Source organism: Amblyraja radiata, chromosome 21 (genome assembly GCF_010909765.2).
Source record: "Amblyraja radiata isolate CabotCenter1 chromosome 21, sAmbRad1.1.pri, whole genome shotgun sequence".
Lineage (NCBI taxonomy): Eukaryota > Metazoa > Chordata > Chondrichthyes > Rajiformes > Rajidae > Amblyraja > Amblyraja radiata.
In genome coordinates, this window is record NC_045976.1 from 43,951,796 (window position 1) to 43,972,473 (window position 20,678).

The 20,678-nt window shown below is 43.7% G+C and overlaps 1 protein-coding gene across 1 annotated transcript in view; it reads left to right on the forward strand.

Annotated features, from left to right (window-relative positions):
* pclo (piccolo presynaptic cytomatrix protein) overlaps positions 1-14,615 on the forward strand; it is a 157,213-nt gene extending 142,598 nt beyond the window's left edge. Inside the window, exons 25-26 of the mRNA XM_033039290.1 lie at positions 4,800-4,945; positions 11,276-14,615. Coding sequence (XP_032895181.1) covers positions 4,800-4,945; positions 11,276-11,443 — 314 coding nt within the window. The 3' untranslated portion in view covers positions 11,444-14,615. The remainder of the gene's footprint in view (positions 1-4,799; positions 4,946-11,275) is intronic.
* The last annotated feature ends 6,063 nt before the right edge of the window (positions 14,616-20,678 follow it).

Sequence of the window (20,678 nt, forward strand, 5' to 3'; positions counted from 1 at the left end):
GAGACATTCTGTCAGACAATCTGGGCAGCCTGTTCAGGGAATCAACCCACAAATTCCATCAAGCCCTTGCCCCACAGTGCCTACAAGATGTCACAACTGCCTGGTGGGTTGTGGTCTAAGGTATTGGTCAAAAATAATATTTCCACAAAGAATAGAAACATAGAAACATAGAAACATAGAAATTAGGTGCAGGAGTAGGCCATTTGGCCCTTCGAGCCTGCACCGCCATTCAATATGATCATGGCTGATCATCCAACTCAGTAACCCGTACCTGCCTTCTCTCCATACCCTCTGATCCCCTTAGCCACAAGGGCCACATCTAACTCCCTCTTAAATATAGCCAATGAACTGGCCTCGACTACCCTCTGTGGCAGGGAGTTCCAGAGATTCACCACTCTCTGTGTGAAAAAAGTTCTTCTCATCTCGGTTTTAAAGGATTTCCCCCTTATCCTTAAGCTGTGACCCCTTGTCCTGGACTTCCCCAACATCGGGAGCAATCTTCCTGCATCTAGCCTGTCCAACCCCTTAAGAATTTTGTAAGTTTCTATAAGATCCCCTCTCAATCTCCTAAATTCTAGAGAGTATAAACCAAGTCTATCCAGTCTTTCTTCATAAGACAGTCCTGACATCCCAGGAATCAGTCTGGTGAACCTTCTCTGCACTCCCTCTATGGCAATAATGTCCTTCCTCAGATTTGGAGACCAAAACTGTACGCAATACTCCAGGTGTGGTCTCACCAAGACCCTGTACAACTGCAGTAGAACCTCCCTGCTCCTATACTCAAATCCTTTTGCTATGAAAGCTAACATACCATTCGCTTTCTTCACTGCCTGCTGCACCTGCATGCCCACTTTCAATGACTGGTGTACCATGACACCCAGGTCTCGCTGCATCTCCCCTTTTCCTAGTCGGCCACCATTTAGATAATAGTCTGCTTTCCTGTTTTTGCCACCAAAATGGATAACCTCACATTTATCCACATTATACTGCATCTGCCAAACATTTGCCCACTCACCCAGCCTATCCAAGTCACCTTGCAGTCTCCTAGCATCCACCTCACAGCTAACACTGCCCCCCAGCTTAGTGTCATCTGCAAACTTGGAGATATTGCCTTCAATTCCCTCATCCAGATCATTAATATATATTGTAAATAGCTGGGGTCCCAGCACTGAGCCTTGCGGTACCCCACTAGTCACTGCCTGCCATTGTGAAAAGGACCCGTTTACTCCTACTCTTTGCTTCCTGTTTGCCAGCCAGTTCTCTATCCACATCAATACTGAACCCCCAATGCCGTGTGCTTTAAGTTTGTAAACTAATCTCTTATGTGGGACCTTGTCGAAAGCCTTCTGGAAGTCCAGATACACCACATCCACTGGTTCTCCCCTATCCACGCTACTAGTTACATCCTCGAAAAATTCTATAAGATTCGTCAGACATGATTTACCTTTTGTAAATCCATGCTGACTTTGTCCAATGATTTCACCACTTTCCAAATGTGCTGCTATCCCATCTTTAATAACTGACTCTAGCAGTTTCCCCACTACCGATGTTAGACTAACTGGTCTGTAATTCCCCGTTTTCTCTCTCCCTCCCTTCTTAAAAAGTGGGGTTACGTTTGCTACCCGCCAATCCTCAGGAACTACTCCAGAATCTAAAGAGTTTTGAAAGATTATTACTAATGCATCCTCTATTTCTGGAGCTACTTCCTTAAGTACTCTGGGATGCAGCCTATCTGGCCTTGGGGATTTATCGGCCTTTAATCCATTTAATTTACCCAACACCACTTCCCGGCTAACCTGGATTTCACTCAATTCCTCCAACTCCTTTGACCCGCGGTCCCCTGCTATTTCCGGCAGATTATTTATGTCTTCCTTAGTGAAGACGGAACCAAAGTAGTTATTCAATTGGTCCGCCATATCCTTGTTCCCCATGATCAACTCACCTGTTTCTGACTGCAAGGGACCTACATTGTTTTAACTAATCTCTTTCTTTTCACATATCTATAAAAACTTTGCAGTCAGTTTTTATGTTCCCTGCCAGTTTTCTTTCATAATCTATTTTTCCTTTCCTAATTAAGCCCTTTGTCCTCCTCTGCTGGTCTCTGAATTTCTCCCAGTCCTCCGGTATGCTGCTTTTTCTGGCTAATTTGTACGCATCATCCTTCGCTTTGATACTATCCCTGATTTCCCTTGTTATCCACGGATGCACTACCTTCCCTGATTTATTCTTTTGCCAAACTGGGATGAACAATTTTTGTAGTTCATCCATGCAGTCTTTAAATGTCTTCCATTGCATATCCACCGTCAACCCTTTTAGAATTAATTGCCAGTCAATCTTGGCCAATTCACGTCTCATACCCTCAAAGTTACCTTTCTTTAAGTTCAGAACCATTGTTTCTGAATTAACAATGTCACTCTCCATCCTAATGAAGAACTCAACCATATTATGGTCACTCTTGCCCAAGGGGGCACGTACAACAAGACTGCTAACTAACCCTTCCTCATTACTCAATACCCAGTCTAAAATAGCCTGCTCTCTCGTTGGTTCCTCTACATGTTGATTTAGATAACTATCCCGCATACATTCCAAAAAATTCTCTTCCTCAGCACCCCTGCCAATTTGATTCACCCAATCTATATGTAGATTGAAGTCACCCATTATAACGGTTTTGCCTTTGTCGCACGCATTTCTAATTTCTTGTTTGATACCATCTCCAACTTCACTACTACTGTTAGGTGGCCTGTACACAACACCCACCAGCGTTTTCTGCCCCTTAGTGTTTCGCAGCTCTACCCATACCGATTCCACATCCTCCAAACTAATGTCCTTCCTTTCCATTGCGTTAATCTCCTCTCTAATCAGCAACGCTACCCCACCTCCTTTTCCTTTCTCTCTATCCCTCCTGAACATTGAATATCCCTGGACGTTCAGCTCCCAGCCTTGGTCACCCTGGAGCCATGTCTCCGTGATCCCAACTATATCATAGTCATTAATAGCTATCTGCACATTCAACTCATCCACCTTATTACGAATGCTCCTTGCATTGAGACACAAAGCCTTCAGGCTTGTTATTACAACACTCTTACCCCTTATACAATTTTGTTGAAAAGTGGCCCTTTTTGATTTTTGCCCTGGATTTTCCGGCCTGCCACTTTTACTTTTCACCTTGCTACCTATTGCTTCTACCCTCATTTTACACCCCTCTGTCTCTACGCTCACACATTTAAGAAACCCTTTCCCTTTAACTCCATCCTCCACTAGCCCATTCGACACCCCACCCCCCTTATTCAGTTTAAAACCACCCGTGTAGCAGTGGCAAACCTGCCTGCCAGAATGCTGGTCCCACACCTGTTAAGATGCAATCCGTCCCTTTTGTACAGTTCCCCCTTACCCCAAAACAGATCCCAGTGATCTAAGAATCTAAATCCCTGCCCCGTGCACCAGTTCCTCAGCCACACATTCAGGTCCCGTATCTCCCTGTTTCTGCTCTCGCCAGCACGAGGAACTGGAAGCAAACCGGAGATAACAACCCTGGAGGTCCTGCTTTTCAGCATTTTTCCGAGCTCTCTAAAGTCACGCTGCAGAATATTCATCCCCTTCTTTCCGACATCGTTTGTGCCGACATGCACTACCACTTCCGGTTGTTCACCTTCGCCCTTGAGGATTTTCTGCACTCTGTCCGTGACATCCTGGATCCTGGCACCAGGAAGGCAGCACACCATCCTCGCATCCCGTCTGTTGCCGCAGAAACCCCTGTCTGTACCTCTCACAATGGAGTCTCCCACTACAATGGCGTTGCCTGCCTTAGGCCTTTTTGGTTTTGGCTCAACAGCCCTATTCGCATCACAAGCCAGTCCGTCGCCCAGTGTAAACACCTCTTCTGTCCCGACAGCTTCTAAGTGGGTGAACCTGTTCACAAGAGGTACAACACCCGGGGAAGTTGGCATTCCATGCTTCCTTCCCGTTCTCACTGTCTCCCACCTTCTTTCTTCCAGTACCTTAGGTGTAACAATCGTACTGTAGGACTTGTCGAGGAACGACTCCGTTTCTCGGACGAACCGGAGGTCATCCACTTGCTTCTCAAGTTCCCCAACACGGCCCTTCAGGAGCTCTACCTGGATGCACTTCTCGCATTTGTAGCAGCCAGAGGCACCGGCGGTGTCCTTGACCTCCCACATACTGCAAGCATCGCACTGAATCAGCTTGCCTGACATCTCCTTCTTTCGTCTCCTCTCCGAAGACTCTCGAGCCAAAGACTCACACTTTTCTCACAGGGCACTTCACTCACTGCCGCTCGCTAAGAGCAGTCTTGCTTAAATTGACTGATAAATTGCCTGATTTACCAATTTACAAACCAAATTCCTCAGTTTTCAACTGTTTTCCCAGCACTGACTCACTTCTCTCCTCCCACTTGGACTAAAGCCAATCAGTCGTATCTGAATCTGAAAAAGGTAGTGCGGCAATGTCTTGCTGACTGGTGCATTGTGCAAATGCGTTGCAACACTGGGAACAGATAGAACATCAGCAGGTAGTGACACTTATTACCCACCAGCTTGGCACAGCATGATGCAGCCACACATGACAGCGGCTTCATGCTGGACTGTCTATGTTCCATATATTTTGTAACGTAACACCGCTATGCCTGAAGCTAAACCTCTCTCTGCCCATATTGTACAGGGTTGTAGAATGTGTCCATGAATATGTTCATTCTGTGGAGACCAGTTCTCAACTCTATATCGCTAATATTCTTTGAGCCACTGGGAAGAGATCCTCACACAGTATTCTGCATCTTTTCACAGACCTGTACGTGAAACTGTACGTCATAAACATTTCAACGCAAAAGCGAGTATTTAAGAAGAAAACTCGTGTCTGCAGACATGACCGGGAACCATCATTTAATGAGACGTTTCGTTTTAATCTCAGCCCAGCTGGACACTCACTTCAGGTAATATCATGTACAATATCTGAGTTTATGTCTGGTACATCACTGAATTTTGTCAGGCAATTCTCTTCTGGTTACAGACTTTTTCAGATTCAGATTCAGATTCAACTTTTAAAGTTTAAAATGCATGTTTCCACCTTTTCAAAAGAACCAGCGTTTTGCTAATCATCTGTGTAAAAAGAGAAAAAAAGTAGGGGAGAATAAAAAAAATAAGATGAATATAGAATTAGTGGTAATAGGTGGTTGGTAGTTGTCAGGGATTTGATGGACCAAAGGGTCACAGGTCATAGGAGCAGAATTAGGCCATTTGGCCCATCTCATTCTCCTGCCTTCTCCCCTTTAACCCTTGACACCCATACTAATCAAGAAATGATCTATCTCTGCCCTAAAAATATCAATTGACCAAATGTGGTTTAACCAAACGTTCCTAAAGCTGCTGCACCACTTCCTGACGTTTATTTTCAACCCCCGACCATTGAAGGCGAGGTGTTTAAGAAAGAACTGCAGATGCTGGAAAAATTGAAGGTAGACAAAAATGCTGGAGAAACTCAGCGGGTGAGGCAGCATCTATGGAGTGAAGGAATAGGTGACGTTTCGGGTCAAGACCCTTCTTCAGACTATAGGTGACATTTCAGGTCGAGACCCTTCTTCAGACGATAGGTGATGTTTCGGGTCGAGATCCTTCTTCAGACTATAGGTAACGTTTCGGGTCGAGACCCTTCTTCAGACTGTAGGTGACATTTCGGGTCGAGACCCTTCTTCAGACTATAGGTGATGTTTCGATCGAGACCCTTCTTCAGACTATAGGTGATGTTTCGGGTCGAGACCCTTCTTCAGACTATAAGTGACATTTCGGGTCGAGACCCTTCTTCAGACAGCTGGACGGTTAAGTCGGTGGGAAGTGTCACTGCTGTACTTTTCTGAGACTGAGAATCTGCATTGTACCATTTTATCTTAAGAATCCAGTCATTTGGAGTAACAGTACTTAAACATTTCCCATGTTTAGTAAAGATATTTCCAACCACAGCAGAAACCCACATGGTTACAGGGAGAATGTGCAAACCACACAGACAGCACCCGAGGTCTAACATCTGTCCCACTGTTCTGCCCACAACTTGTGATTGTCCACAACTGGAGACCTCCAGCATGAATAACACTCTTCCACCACAACCCTCTGTCTTCTCTGAGTAAACCAAATCTGAATCCATAGGATCAAGTCACTGTGATGCATAGCAATATTCTTCACACTGATCTCGCTGTCTTCAATGCCCTTCTCCTTTGTGAATATGGATGCAAAGTACTCATTTAATATCTCACCTGCATCCTCTGACTCTGAGTACAAACTCCTTGAGCATTCCTATTTTCTCACTGGTTACCCTCTTGCTTTTAATGTATGTTTAAAGAGTTTGGGATTTTCTTTAATCCAACTCACCAATGGCCCTTTTTGGATTTAACCCTAATCCTAACTAGCTAATATTCTAGCCTGATCCAGAATTTTCTCTTGGCATCCTTGATGGTTTTACCAAAGTCATATATAGATTTCTGTGCAGGTCTGGTTTGGCCACAGACTTGGACGTCACAAGGGAGAAGATCTCCTGATTCATTCATGGATTCTGGTTTGAAAACACTTGAATTGGCATTTGTCTCACACAGTCATCTGCACACTAATTTACAGCTTGTTACAGCAGCACAGGACATTAACAAGGCCATATTCGGAACACTGTATAGTTCTCATCACCTCCTAAAGGAGTTAGTCATGAAACAGTACACCATGTCCTCCAGCCCACCTTCTACGTGCCAGCTATACTCAGCTAGGTGGCATGCTGTGGACGGGTACTTGGATAGCAAAGGTTTAGAGCAATGTAGGGTAAACACAGGCAAATGGCATCTTGATTGGTCTCAATGAATTCCGTCCTGTTCAAGTCTAAAAATATAAGCATTGATCCCTGCACCCAACCTGTACACAGCCGGTCCATCTGAGAAGTTCCTACTCTTTGTTTCTGTCTATGAAACACCTGGCAACTGATGTTAGTAGGGGTATCCTATTTTCTAGGGCATTACAGTAGCATATCTTGCTAACTTTCATACTCAGAACATAAAAACATAGAAACATAGGTGCAGGAGTAGGCCATTCTGCCCTTTGAGCCAGCACTGCCATTCAATATGATCATAACTGATCAGTCGATCCCCCGAATATCCCAACCGATGAAGGCAGGCTTACAGAATGTATACTTTCACGGAGCTGTGAACTTGCATTTAGTTCATCCTGGATGAACAAGGATCCTGCCATTTACTGCATACTTTCCTCTTGCATTGAGCTCCCATAATGTATCACAACACACTTATCTGAACTAAATTCCATTTGCCATTTCTTCACCCAAACTTCCAGCTGTATCCTACTATTTTCTAAATGGGATGAGAATCCAGAAATCGGAGGTGCAAAGGGACTTGGGAGTGCTGGTGCAAGATTCCCAAAAAGTTAATCTGCACGTCGAATCAGTAGTAAAGAAAGCAAACTCGATGCTAGCATGTATTTCAAGAGGGCTGTATACAAAAACAGGGATGTAATGTTGAGGCTCTATAAGGTGCTGGTAAGACCGCGTTTAGAATATTGTGAGCAATTCTGAGGAAGGGTGTGCTGGCCCTGGAGAAGGTCCAGAGGTTTACAAGAATGATCCCAAGAATGAGTAGGTTAACATATGATGAGTGGCATTGGGCGTGTACTCGCTGGAGGGGGGGACCGCATTGAAACATACAGAATAGTGAAAGACTTGGATAGAGTGGATGTGGAGAGGATGTTTCCACCAGTGGGATACTCTAGGACTAGAGGTCACAGCCTCAGAATTAAAAGATGTTCTTTTACGAAGGAGATGAGGAGAAATTTATTTAGTCAGATGGGGGTGAATCTGTGGAATTCTTTGCCACAGAAAGATGTGGAGGCCAAGTTAATGGATATATTTAAGGCAGAGATAGATAGATTCTTGATTAGTACGGGTGTCAGAGGTTATGGGGAGAAGGCAGGAGAATGGGGTTAGGAAGGAGATTATAGATCAGCCATGATTGAATGGCGGAGTAGATTTGATGGGCCGAATGGCCTAATTCTACTATTACTTATGATCTTTAGACTACCTTCCTCGTGATTCACACCTCCACCATGTCTCATCTGCAAACTTACAAATCAGACCACCTAAAATTTCATCCATATCATTTATATATATATCACAAACGAGAGGCCCACATATTGATCCATGCAGAACCCACTGTTTTACATCTTCCAGTCAGAAAACATCCCTCTGCCTCTGTTGTCTGGGACCAAGCCGATGTTGTTTGGACATTCCAACTGACTGGAGTTTCCTTACCACTTGAGTTTCTGGACCAGCCTACCATGAGGACCTTGTCAAGTACAATATCAAAGTTGATATTACATCTAAGGCCCTACCCTCATCAATTGTCATCATCGCCTCAACAAACTCAATCTGCAGCTCTTAGCCTTTCCGATGGTGAACAGTGCATCAAATCAGCTTCACTGGCTTCTGCAGGGAGTGGGATGCCAGAAGAAAATATCTCTGGATCGTCCACTTAACACTTCCGACTGAAAATAGTTGCAAATATTTAATTTAACATTAAGGAGAGGAATATTTTATTTTCTGATCCTTGGAATTCACTCACTCAGAGTTGTGGAAGTTAAATTACAAAGTAGGTTTAAGGCTGACAGATTTTAGATTACATAGATATTGTGCTGAAAACCAGGTTGAGGCTAAATGGTTAGATCAGCAAGTAGTGCTATTGAAGAGAGAAGTGGGCTCCATCAGATAACTGGCTCGCTCCAGATATTTGTATCTTATTGAGAGTAAACATGCAGATACAGCAGGCAGTGAAGAAAGCTAATGGCATGTTGGCCTTCATAACGAGAGGATTTGAGAATAGGAGTAAAGAGGCCCTTCTGCAGTTGTACACGGCCCAAGTGAGACCATATCTGGAGTATTGTGTGCAGTTTTGGTCTCCTAATTTGAGGAAGGGCATCCTTGCTATTGAGACAGTGCAGTGTAGGTTCACGAGGTTAATCTCCGGGATGGCGGGACCGTCATATGAGGACAGATTGGAAAGACTGGGCTTGTGTTCACTGGAATTTAGAAGGATGAGAGGCTATCTTATAGAAACATATAAAATTATAAGAGGACTGGACAAGCTAGATGCAGGAACAATGTTCCCAATGTTGGAGGAGTCCAGAACTAGGGGCCACAGTCTAAGATCTCTACAGTGATACTCCTCATAATTTTATATACCTTACAGTCCTAGTCTCCCCTTGTAACTAAAAGATTGCAAAATCCTGGTGAATCTCTTTTGTGCTCTCATATTATTCCTGTTATGTGGTAATCAGAACCACACGGTGTATTCCAGCAGAGATTTGACCAATGTTTTATAAAATTGGAGCAAAACTTCTTGTTCTTGTACTCATTGCCTTGACCAATGAAGGCTAGTGTCCCATATATCTTTTTAACAATGTCATCTTCAAGGATCTTTGTACAGCAAGGTCCCTCTTCCTCAATGTTCCCGAGCACCTCAACATTTATGATGTATATCCAAGCCTCACGACACTCAAAATACACCAGCTCAAATTTATCTGGACACTACCTGCCATTTGTCTGCCCATATTAATATAATTCTGTAGCCTGAGACTGTTCACACTGTCAATTACTTCAATAATCCTCATTCCACCAGGAACTTGCTGATCATGTACATGCATCCATGTCCATAATGTTCAGGTCTGTGACCCAACATTGATCCCTCTGAAACATCACAAATCACAAAATGAAAGCCCTCTGCCATTAATTTCCGTCTCCTATTGCTAAACCAATTTCCGATCCCATTTGTCAACTTGTTTCGAGTCACATGCAACCTAACCTTTTTGACCATGCTCCTATGTGTGAATTTGTCGAAGACTTTATTAAAGTCCATGTAAACCACATCTACTGTATTACACTTTGTTACCTCCTCAGAAAGAAAATCATCAGATTGATCAGACAAGATCTGACCTTGACAAAGTTAAGTCTGATTAGTTTCTGTCTTTCCAAGTACAAGCGCTCCTTGACTTGGGCAAGGTCCATTGTGTAAGTTGGATGTAATGCAGGTCTGAACCGGACGTACTCCTTTGCACACATAAATTTACTTTTGGGCACGGAGTCCACGCAAGCGTCAGTGGACAAAGAATTGTTTCTGGATGACACAAAGCTGGGTGGCAGTGTGAGCTGTGAGGAGGATACTATGAGGCTGCAGGGTAACTTGGATCGGTTGGGTGAGTGGGCAGATGCATGGCAGATGCAGTATAATGTGGATAAATGTGAGGTTTCCACTTTGGTGGCGAGAACAGGAAGGCAGATTATTATCCGAATGGTGTCAGATTAGGAAAAGGGGAGGTATAGCGAGACCTGGGTGTGCTTGTACATCAGTCACTGAAAGTAAGCAAGGTACACAAAATTGCTGGGGAAACTCAGCGGGTGCAGCAGTTTCCCCAGCAATTTTGTGTACCTTCGATATTCCAGCATCTGCAGTTCCCTTTTGAACACTGAAAGTAAGCATGCAGGTACAGCAGGCAGTGAAGAAAGCTGATGGCATTTTGGCCTTCATTGCAAGAGGATTTGAGTATAGGAGCAAGGAGGACCTTCTGCAGTTGTACAAGGCCCTGGTGAGACCGCACCTGGAGTATTGTATGCACTTTTGGTCTCCTAATTTGAGGAAGGACATTTTTGTTATTGAGGGAGTGCAGCGTAGGTTCGCCAGGTTAATTCCTGAGATGGTTGGACTGACATATGTTGAATGAATGGGTCGACTGGGCTTGTATTCATTGGAGTTTAGAAAGTTGAGAGGGGATCTTATGCAAACATATACAATTCTTAAAGGATTGGAGAGGCTAGATGCAGGAAAAATGGTCCCCATGTTGGGGGAGCCCTGAACCAGGGGCCCCAGTTTAAGAATAAGGGGTAGGCCATTGAGGACTGAGATGAGGAAAAACTTTTTCACCCAGAGAGTTGTGAATCTGTTGAATTCTTTGCCACAGAAGGAAGTGGAGGCCAATTCACTGGACGCTTTAAAGAGAGAGTTAGATGTAGCTCTTAGGGTTAATGGGATCAAGGGATATGGGGAAAAAGCAGGAACAGGGTACTGATTTTGGATGATCAGCCATGATCATATTGAATGGTGGGGCTGGCTCGAAGGGCCGAATGGCCTACTCCTGCATCTATTTTCTATGTTTCTATATTTCTATTATGTTCTTAAACTGTGTATGGTCTCCTTCATTGTAATAGGATTATGAATTTGCTTTGTCTGTTTTAGATTTTACTTATCTCTAATGGTGGAAAGTTCATGAGGAAGACACTGATCGGTGAGGCATATATCTGGCTTGACAAAGTGGATCTAAGGAAGAGAGTGGTGAACTGGCACAAGCTGCTGGTTAGCTCAACAGAAAGTCAGCGAGCAGTTACATCTGGGTTTAATGTGTAAAACTGAGCTGGTCACCAGGTGGAAAGCTGAAATCTAAGTCTCTGATGCTGTCTGGCTGTCATTTAGAGCTTCTAATAGGGCAAGAAGATTGTGTCTCAGTGTTTATACTGTGGCCACCTGAGCAGCCCAAAGTCTAGCTCAGTCCAGTCCAGTCTTAGACAGTTCAAGGTGACAGCATTTACAAGTATGAAATGTGGTTATAAAACACAAAACTCCCTTAAGTTGTAAAAATATGTTTTTTTAATGCTGAAGACATTGAGTACAACAGTGAGTTGGGACCATGCATTGTATGGAATTATTGGAGGCAAAGGAAATCTTTGATTTAATCTTGATCCTTAATGTATAAAGGGGAGGTTTGCGATCAGCCGTAAAGGCACAGAAAATTAATGTTATCATGCCACCTATTCTACTGTGCAAAAACTCATCTTTACATGAAAATATCAGTATTGTCCTGATATTCTGTCACAGACACACAAACTTGCAGTATTTTTGATAGTGTGAGAAAGTTTCTATTGTTCCAAAAATTATCTCTGAAATTAAAGTATTCAGGTTTTTGTTACATTTCAACAATATGATTGTTGACAGAGCAAGGTACTGGCTGTGATTCAAAGTAAAAACATAGGGCAAATAGAGACATTTCAAAGCCTCTTTCTATTGTGGCTGAATGCTGGTCTTTGAGTAGATTACTGTAACTCTCTGACTTACTCAGGTGAAGGTCTGTAGATATGAATCACAAGCAAAAAATAAATAGGAATTGATTTATTAATCTGAGGAAGACTGAATTGTTTTGTCTGGAACTTGGAGGTAATCATAAATCATTGTTAATTTTATATTTTCCGGGTAGTTTATGGAATTATCTTCCTAACTTTCTTTCCTCAAGATATATAGCATTTATTTAAACTATTTCATGGTAGATGTGCAAACATTGGGGAGAATAAGTGTTCGGCATGGACTAGAAGGGCCGAGTTGGCCTGTTTCCGTGCTGTAATTGTTATATTGCTAAATCTGCAAAAGCATAAAGTTTGAGTCATTGATTAAGTGCCTGGCATTATATTTCAGAGACAATAGAGAGTGTAAACCTGCCTTGACACGATCTGGCCCAGAAGATGCTGGAAGATCTCGATTCATAACTAACAGCACAGTTGTCACATTATTCTTCTGCTTGAGGGACTCAATTACAAATGACTTGCTATTGATTCTTTAGTTAGTGTGAATGTGGGCACGATTCAACTAGTTCTGCAGCTATTAAAGTATTTAATGTTTCGTTGAATTCTATTGCTGATTTATTTCATATAAATATTTTATGTTTTATAAATACATTGAATGTGGACGGATGGGATATGATGAGCCAATTATGGAGGTTAACTGTGCAGTGAAGAGTTTAAAATATGCTTCCAAAGTGTGTATGGTCTGTTCTATATATAAATGCAGATATATACTGTAGGTAAAAATATATCTATTATATATTAAAATAAGATTTACTCAGTGTGACTGGAGATACTCTATGCAAAATGGACTCTACAAATTTTGGATGCAGTTTCTAAACTTAAATGAAGGAAGGTTGCAACTAAACATGAGTAAAAGCACATTGTATATGTTTTCTTACATTGCACTCCAATGCAGTTACGTGCAGAATTTACAATGGAAGATGTTGTGCGGATATTACACATAATGCTCATTGTAAAAAGAGTGGCTCCTAGATTAATCAGTTACTGAGGAATACTGTACAATACTAAATTTTGTTCATACTACACGGGCTTTATGTCAAAGTAAAAGTAACACTGCAGCAGTAAAATCTAGGAAAACGTTTTCTCTTACTTGTCACTGCCTCGCTTTCACATTCCTGTGCAGCTTTGGTTATATATGTAAGAAATAATGAAAATAACATTGTGTCATGGGGAACAACTGTTATTAATGGCACTTTTTTTACCTGACATCATAATATATTCCCAAGGATTTATTTTGCTTGCTAAAAGTTTTCAATCCTTTACAGAAGAAGAAAAAATAAATTAAACATACTGGATGACAACAATTTTGTAGCATGTCATGTATCTCAAATGGCTAATTACAGTCATGGCAACAATGTTTGTTTCTAGGTGTAAAGACATCACATTTACTAGAATAATGAGATTAGATTTCCTAAAGCACCTTTAAAAATGTGTTTATTTCAAAATAAGAATGCAAACAATGATAACCTGAAATTAACAGCATGGTTACATTCTAGTTTTAATGTACGTTGGAGGAAGACTGAGATAGAAATACCTTTACTTAAAATTGTTGGGCTGATGCAAGAAACTGTGTTTACAATCCTGTTATTTTATTTTCATTTTTTATAAAATTCAATTTTTATTACATTAATGTCAAAAACTCTTCTTGAAATAATTGCCAGTTATGTTGGTAAGAAAACTGGAGGAATGGTAATTAAATACCTTGTAATGGAGCCTGTGTAGACCAGCAGAAAAGGCACTGTTTCTTTCATCCCATGTGGTAATAATGCTGTTTGATGTCTGTTTTGGTGAACACTGTATCCTTTAAACTGTCCCTGATGAATGAGTGTCTTAGTTGTCTTAAGTATGAATCAAACATTAGTCCAGTGCAGATAGTGTTCCCTTTGTACCATGTAAATATGACTTCTTTTCTACAGAAGATTTTGAACAGTTTTATTTGGTCTGACATTCAGCATGTGAATGTGCAATGTTTGTTGTTTAGAGAAAAAAAATGTTAAAAGACAAAAAAAAACATTGAAAGAATCCTCAAAGCTATTCTGTATGATTGTTCTGCAGTGAAGTGCTGAGGTCCTCAGTGATGGCTGAATTGCGTATGTGCTGTCAACCTTTCAGTACTTGTACACCAAACCAAGTGTTTCCTTTTTGAAAATAAATCACATTTGTCCCTGATTTAAGACAAGTGTTGCCACTTTTGTTACGCGGATAGATGTTGCATGTTTTATGGTTGGTTCTTGTTTTTTTTGTTGCTTCTACAGATGTCGAAATAAAGACCACTAAATACCGGTATAAATAATGCCTGTAAATTGTCTGGAATCACATTCTATGTAAAAATGACAGTGTGCTCCTTGTATGGTTGTACACAAAGTGCTTCTATGAACACTGAATATATAATGTGGTGTAGAAAGGTTGTTACCCTGTCCTAGCTAATAAATATTGGAAATAAATGAGTGTCAGCTCCTTCTTCAGTTACTTGAACATCAAGAACATCGAACATAGAATGGTACAGCACAAGAACAGGCCCTTCTGCCCACAATGTCATAAAAAACATAGAAAATAGGTGCAGGAGTAGGCCATTCGGCCCTTCGAGCCTGCACCACCATTCAATATGATCATGGCTGATCATCCAACTCAGTATCCTGTAGGTACACAAAATTGCTGGGGAAACTCAGCGGGTGCAGTAGCATCTATGGAGCGAAGGAAATAGGCGACGTTTCGGGCCGAAACCCTTCTTCAGACTGATGGGGGGTGGGGAAAGAAAGAAGGAAAAAGGGGAGGAGGAGGAGGAGCCCGAGGGCGGGCGGATGGGAGGGTGGGAGGAGACAGCTAGAGGGTTAAGGAAGGGGAGGAGACAGCACGGGCTAGCCAAATTGGGAGAATTCAATGTTAATGCCATAAGGACGCAAGGACCCCAGACGGAATATGAGGTGCTGTTCCTCCAATTTCCGCTGTTGCTCACTCTGGCAATGGAGGAGACCCAGGACAGAGAGGTCGGATTGGGAATGGGAGGGGGAGTTGAAGTGCTGAGCCACCGGGAGGTCAGGTAGGTTATTGCGGACTGAGCGGAGGTGTTCGGCGAAACGATCGCCCAACCTGCGCTTGGTCTCACCGATGTAAATCAGCTGACATCTAGAGCAGCGGATGCAGTAGATGAGGTTGGAGGAGATACAGGTGAACCTTTGTCGCACCTGGAATGACTGCTTGGGACCTTGAATGGAGTCGAGGGGGGAGGTGAAGGGACAGGTGTTGCATTTCTTGCGGTTGCAACGGAAAGTGCCCGGGGAGGGGGTGGTGCGGGAGGGAAGGGAAGAATTTACGAGGGAGTTGCGGAGGGAGCGGTCTTTGCGGAAGGCAGACATGGGGAGAGATGGGAAGATGTGGCGAGTGGTGGGGTCACGTTGGAGGTGGCGGAAATGGCGGAGGATTATGTGTTGTATTTGCCGGCTGGTGGGGTGAAAGGTGAGGACCAGAGGGACTCTGCCCTTGTTGCGTGTGCGGGGATGGGGAGAGAGAGCAGTGTTACGGGGTATGGATGAGACCCTGGTGTGAGCCTCATCTATGGTGGCGGAGGGGAATCCACGTTCCCTGAAGAACGAGGACATTTCCGATGCCCTGGTATGAAATGTCTCATCCTGGGAACAGATGCGGCGTAGGCGGAGGAATTGGGAGTAGGGGATGGAGTCTTTACAGGGGGCAGGGTGGGAAGACGTGTAGTCCAGATAGCCATGTCAGTCAGTGGGTTTGTAATGTATGTCGGTCAGGAGTCTGTCCCCTGCGATGGAGATGGTGAGGTCAAGGAATGGTAGGGAAGTGTCGGAAATCGTCCAGGTGTATTGGAGTGCCGGATGGTAGTTGGTGGTGAAGTGGATGAAGTCAGTCAGTTGTGTGTGGGTGCAGGAGGTGGCACCAAAGGAGTCGTCAATTCACCCTTACCCAGTATCCTGTACCTGCCTTCTTTCCATACCCCCTGAACCCTTTAGCCACAAGGGCCACATCTAACTCCCTCTTAAATATAGCCAATGAACTGGCCTCAACTACCTTCTGTGGGAGAGAATTCCAGAGATTCACCACTCTCTGTGTGAAAAAAGTTTTCCTCATCTCGGTCCTAAAAGATTTCCCCTTTATCCTTAAACTGTGACCCTTTGTTCTGGACTTCCCCAACATCGGGAACAATCTTCCTGCATCTAACCTGTCCAACCCCTTAAGAATTTTGTAAGTTTCTATAAGATCCTCCCTCAATCTTCTAAATTCTAGCGAGTACAAACCGAGTCTATCCAGTCTTTCTTCATACGAAAGTCCTGACATCCCAGGAATCAGTCTGGTGAACCTTCTCTGCACTCCCTCTATGGCAAGAATGTCTTTCCTCAGATTAGGAGACCAAAACTGTACGCAATACTCCAGGTGTGGTCTCACCAAGACCATGTACAACTGCAGTAGAACCTCCCTGCTCCTATACTCAAATCCTTTTGCTATGAATGCTAACATACCATTCACCTTCTTCACTGCCTGCTGCATCTGCATGCCTACTTTCAATGACTGGTGTACCATGAATGGTAAATCAGGCAATTTATCAGTCAATTTAAGCAAGACTGCTCTTAGGGAGCGGCAATGAGTGAGCGGCCCTGTGAGTAAAGTGTGAGTCTTTGGCTCGAGAGTTTTCGGAGTGGAGACCACGCAATACGCTTGCGAGGTAGAGACGAAAGAAGGAGATGTCAGGCAAGCTGATTCAGTGCGATGCTTGCAGTATGTGGGAGGTCAAGGACACCGCTGGTGCCTCTGGCTGCTACAAATGCGAGAAGTGCATCCAGGTAGAGCTCCTGAAGGACCGTGTTGGGGAACTGGAGAAGCAAGTGGATGACCTCCGGTGCGTCCGAGAAACGGAGTCGTTCCTCGACAAGTCCTACAGTACGATTGTTACACCTAAGGTACTGGAAGAGAGAAGGTGGGAGACAGTGAGAAAGGGAGGGAAGCATGAAATGCCAACGTCCCCGGGTGTTGTACCTCTTGTGAACAGGTTCACCCACTTAGAAGCTGTCGGGACAGAAGACATGTTTACACTGAGCGGCAGACTGGCTTGCGATGCGAATAGGGCTGTTGAGCCAAAACCAAAAAGGCCTAAGGCAGGCAACGCCATTGTAGTGGGAGACTCCATTGTGAGAGGTACGGACAGGGGTTTCTGCGGCAACAGACGGGATGCGAGGATGGTGTGCTGCCTTCCTGGTGCCAGGATCCAGGATGTCACGGACAGAGTGCAGAAAATCCTCAAGGGCGAAGGTGAACATCCGGAAGTGGTAGTGCATGTCGGCACAAACGATGTCGGAAAGAAGGGGATGAATATTCTGCAGCGTGACTTTAGAGAGCTCGGAAAAATGCTGAAAAGCAGGACCTCCAGGGTTGTTAACTCCGGTTTGCTTCCAGTTCCTCGTGCTGGCGAGAGCAGGAACAGGGAGATACGGGACCTGAACGTGTGGCTGAGGAACTGGTGCACGGTGCAGGGATTTAGATTCTTAGATCACTGGGATCTGTTTTGGGGTAAGGGGGAACTGTACAAAAGGGACGGATTGCATCTTAACAGGTGTGGGACCAGCATTCTGGCAGGCAGGTTTGCCACTGCTACACGGGTGGTTTTAAACTGAATAAGGGGGGTGGGGTGTCGAATGGGCTAGTGGAGGATGGAGTTAAAGGGAAAGGGTTTCTTAAATGTGTGAGCGTAGAGACAGAGGGGTGTAAAATGAGGGTAGAAGCAATAGGTAGCAAGGTGAAAAGAAAAAGTGGCAGGCCGGCAAATCCAGGGCAAAAATCAAAAAGGGCCACTTTTCAGCATAATAGTATAAGGGGTAAGAGTGTTGTAAAAACAAGCCTGAAGGCTTTGTGTCTCAATGCAAGGAGCATTCGTAATAAGGTGGATGAGTTGAATGTGCAGATAGCTATTAATGACTATGATATAGTTGGGATCACGGAGACATGGCTCCAGGGTGACCAAGGCTGGGAGCTGAACATCCAGGGATATTCAATATTCAGGAGGGATAGACAGAAAGGGAAAGGAGGTGGGGTAGCGTTGCTGGTTAGAGAGCAGATTAACGCAATAAAAAGGAAGGACATTAGCTTTGAGGATGTGGAATCGATATGGGTAGAGCTGCGAAACACTAAGGGGCAGAAAACGCTAGTGGGAGTTGTGTACAGGCCACCTAACAGTAGTAGTGGAGTTGGGGATGGCATCAAACAGGAAATTAGAAATGCGTGCAACAAAGGTAAAACAGTTATAATGGGTGACTTCAATCTACATATAGATTGGGTGAATCAAATTGGCAAGGGTGCTGAGGAAGAGGATTTCTTGGAATGTATGCGTGATAGTTTTCTAAACCAACATGTAGAGGAACCAACGAGAGAGCAGGCTATTCTAGACTGGGTATTGAGTAATGAGGAAGGGTTAGTTAGCAGTCTTGTTGTGCGTGGCCCCTTGGGCAAGAGTGACCATAATATGGTTGAGTTCTTCATTAGGATGGAGAGTGACATCGTTAATTCAGAAACAAGGGTCCTGAACTTAAAGAAAGGTAACTTTGAGGGTACGAGACGTGAATTGGCCAAGATAGACTGGCGATTGATTCTTAATGGGTTGACGGTGGATAAGCAATGGAAGGCATTTAAAGACTGCATGGATGAACTACAACAATAGTTCATCCCAGTTTGGCAAAAAAATAAATCAGGGAAGGTAGTGCATCTGTGGATAACAAGGGAAATCAGGGATAGTATCAAAACAAAAGATGAAGCGTACAAATTAGCCAGAAAAAGCAGCCTACCAGAGGACTGGGAGAAATTCAGAGACCAGCAGAGGAGGACAAAGGGCTTAATTAGGAAAGGGAAAATAGATTATGAAAGAAAACTAGCAGAGAACATATAAACTGACTGCAAAAGCTTTTATAGATATGTGAAGAGAAAAAGGTTAGTTAAAACAAATGTAGGTCCCTTGCAGTCAGAAACGGGTGAATTGATCATGGGGAACAAGGACATGGCAGACCAATTGAATAACTACTTTGGTTCTGTCTTCACTAAGGAAGACATAAATAATCTGCCGGAAATAGCAGGGGACCGGGGGTCAAATGAGATGGAGGAAATGAGTGAAATCCAGGTTAGCCGGGAAGTGATGTTAGGTAAATTGAATGGATTAAAGGCCGATAAATCCCCAGGGCCAGATAGGCTGCATCCCAGAGTACTTAAGGAAGTAGCCCCAGAAATAGTGGATGCATTAGTGATAATTTTTCAAAACTATTTAGATTCTGGAGTAGTTCCTGAGGATTGGGGGGTAGCTAATGTAACACCACTTTTTAAAAAGGGAGGGTGAGAGAAAACGGGGAATTACAGACCAGTTAGTCTAACATCGGTAGTAGGGAAACTGCTAGAATCAGTTATTAAAGATGGGATAGCAGCACATTTGGAAAGTGGTGAAATCATTGGACAAAGTCAGCATGGATTTATGAAGGGTAAATCATGTCTGACGAATCTTATAGAATTTTTCGAGGATGTAACTAGTAGAGTGGATAAGGGAGAACCAGTGGATGTGTCATATCTGGACTTTCAGAAGGCTTTCGACAAGGTCCCACATAAGAGATTAGTATACAAACTTAAAGCACACGGTATTGGGGGTTCAGTATTGATGTGGATAGAGAACTGGCTGGAAGACAGGAAACAGAGTAGGAGTAAACGGGTCCTTTTCACAATGGCAGGCAGTGACTAGTGGGGTACCGCAAGGCTCAGTTCTGGGACCCCAGCTATTTACAATATATATTAATGATTTGGACGAGGGAATTGAATGCAACATCTCCAAGTTTGCGGATGACACGAAGCTGGGGGGCAGTGTTAGCTGTGAGGAGGATGCTAGGAGGCTGCAAGGTGACTTGGATAGGCTGCGTGAGTGGGCAAATGCATGGCAGATGCAGTATAATGTGGATAAATGTGAGGTTATCAACTTTGGTGGCAAAAACAGGAAAGTAGATTATTGTCTGAATGGTGGCCGATTAGGAAAGGGGGAGATGCAACGAGACCTGGGTGTCATGGTACACCAGTCATTAAAAGTAGGCATGCAGGTGCAGCAGGCAGTGAAGAAGGCGAATGGTATGTTAGCATTCATAGCAAAAGGATTTGAGTATAGGAGCAGGGAGGTTCTACTGCAGTTGTACAGGGTCTTGGTGAGACCACACCTGGAGTATTGCGTACAGTTTTGGTCTCCTAATCTGAGGAAAGACATTCTTGCCATAGAGGGAGTACAGAGAAGGTTCACCAGACTGATTCCTGGGATGTCAGGACTGTCTTATGAAGAAAGACTGGATAGACTCGGTTTGTACTCGCTAGAATTTAGAAGATTGAGGGGGGATCTTATAGAAACTTACAAAATTCTTAAGGGGTTAGACAGGCTAGATGCAGGAAGATTGTTCCCGATGTTGGGGAAGTCCAGAACAAGGGGTCACAGTTTAAGGATAAGGGGGAAATCTTTCAGGACCGAGATGAGGAAA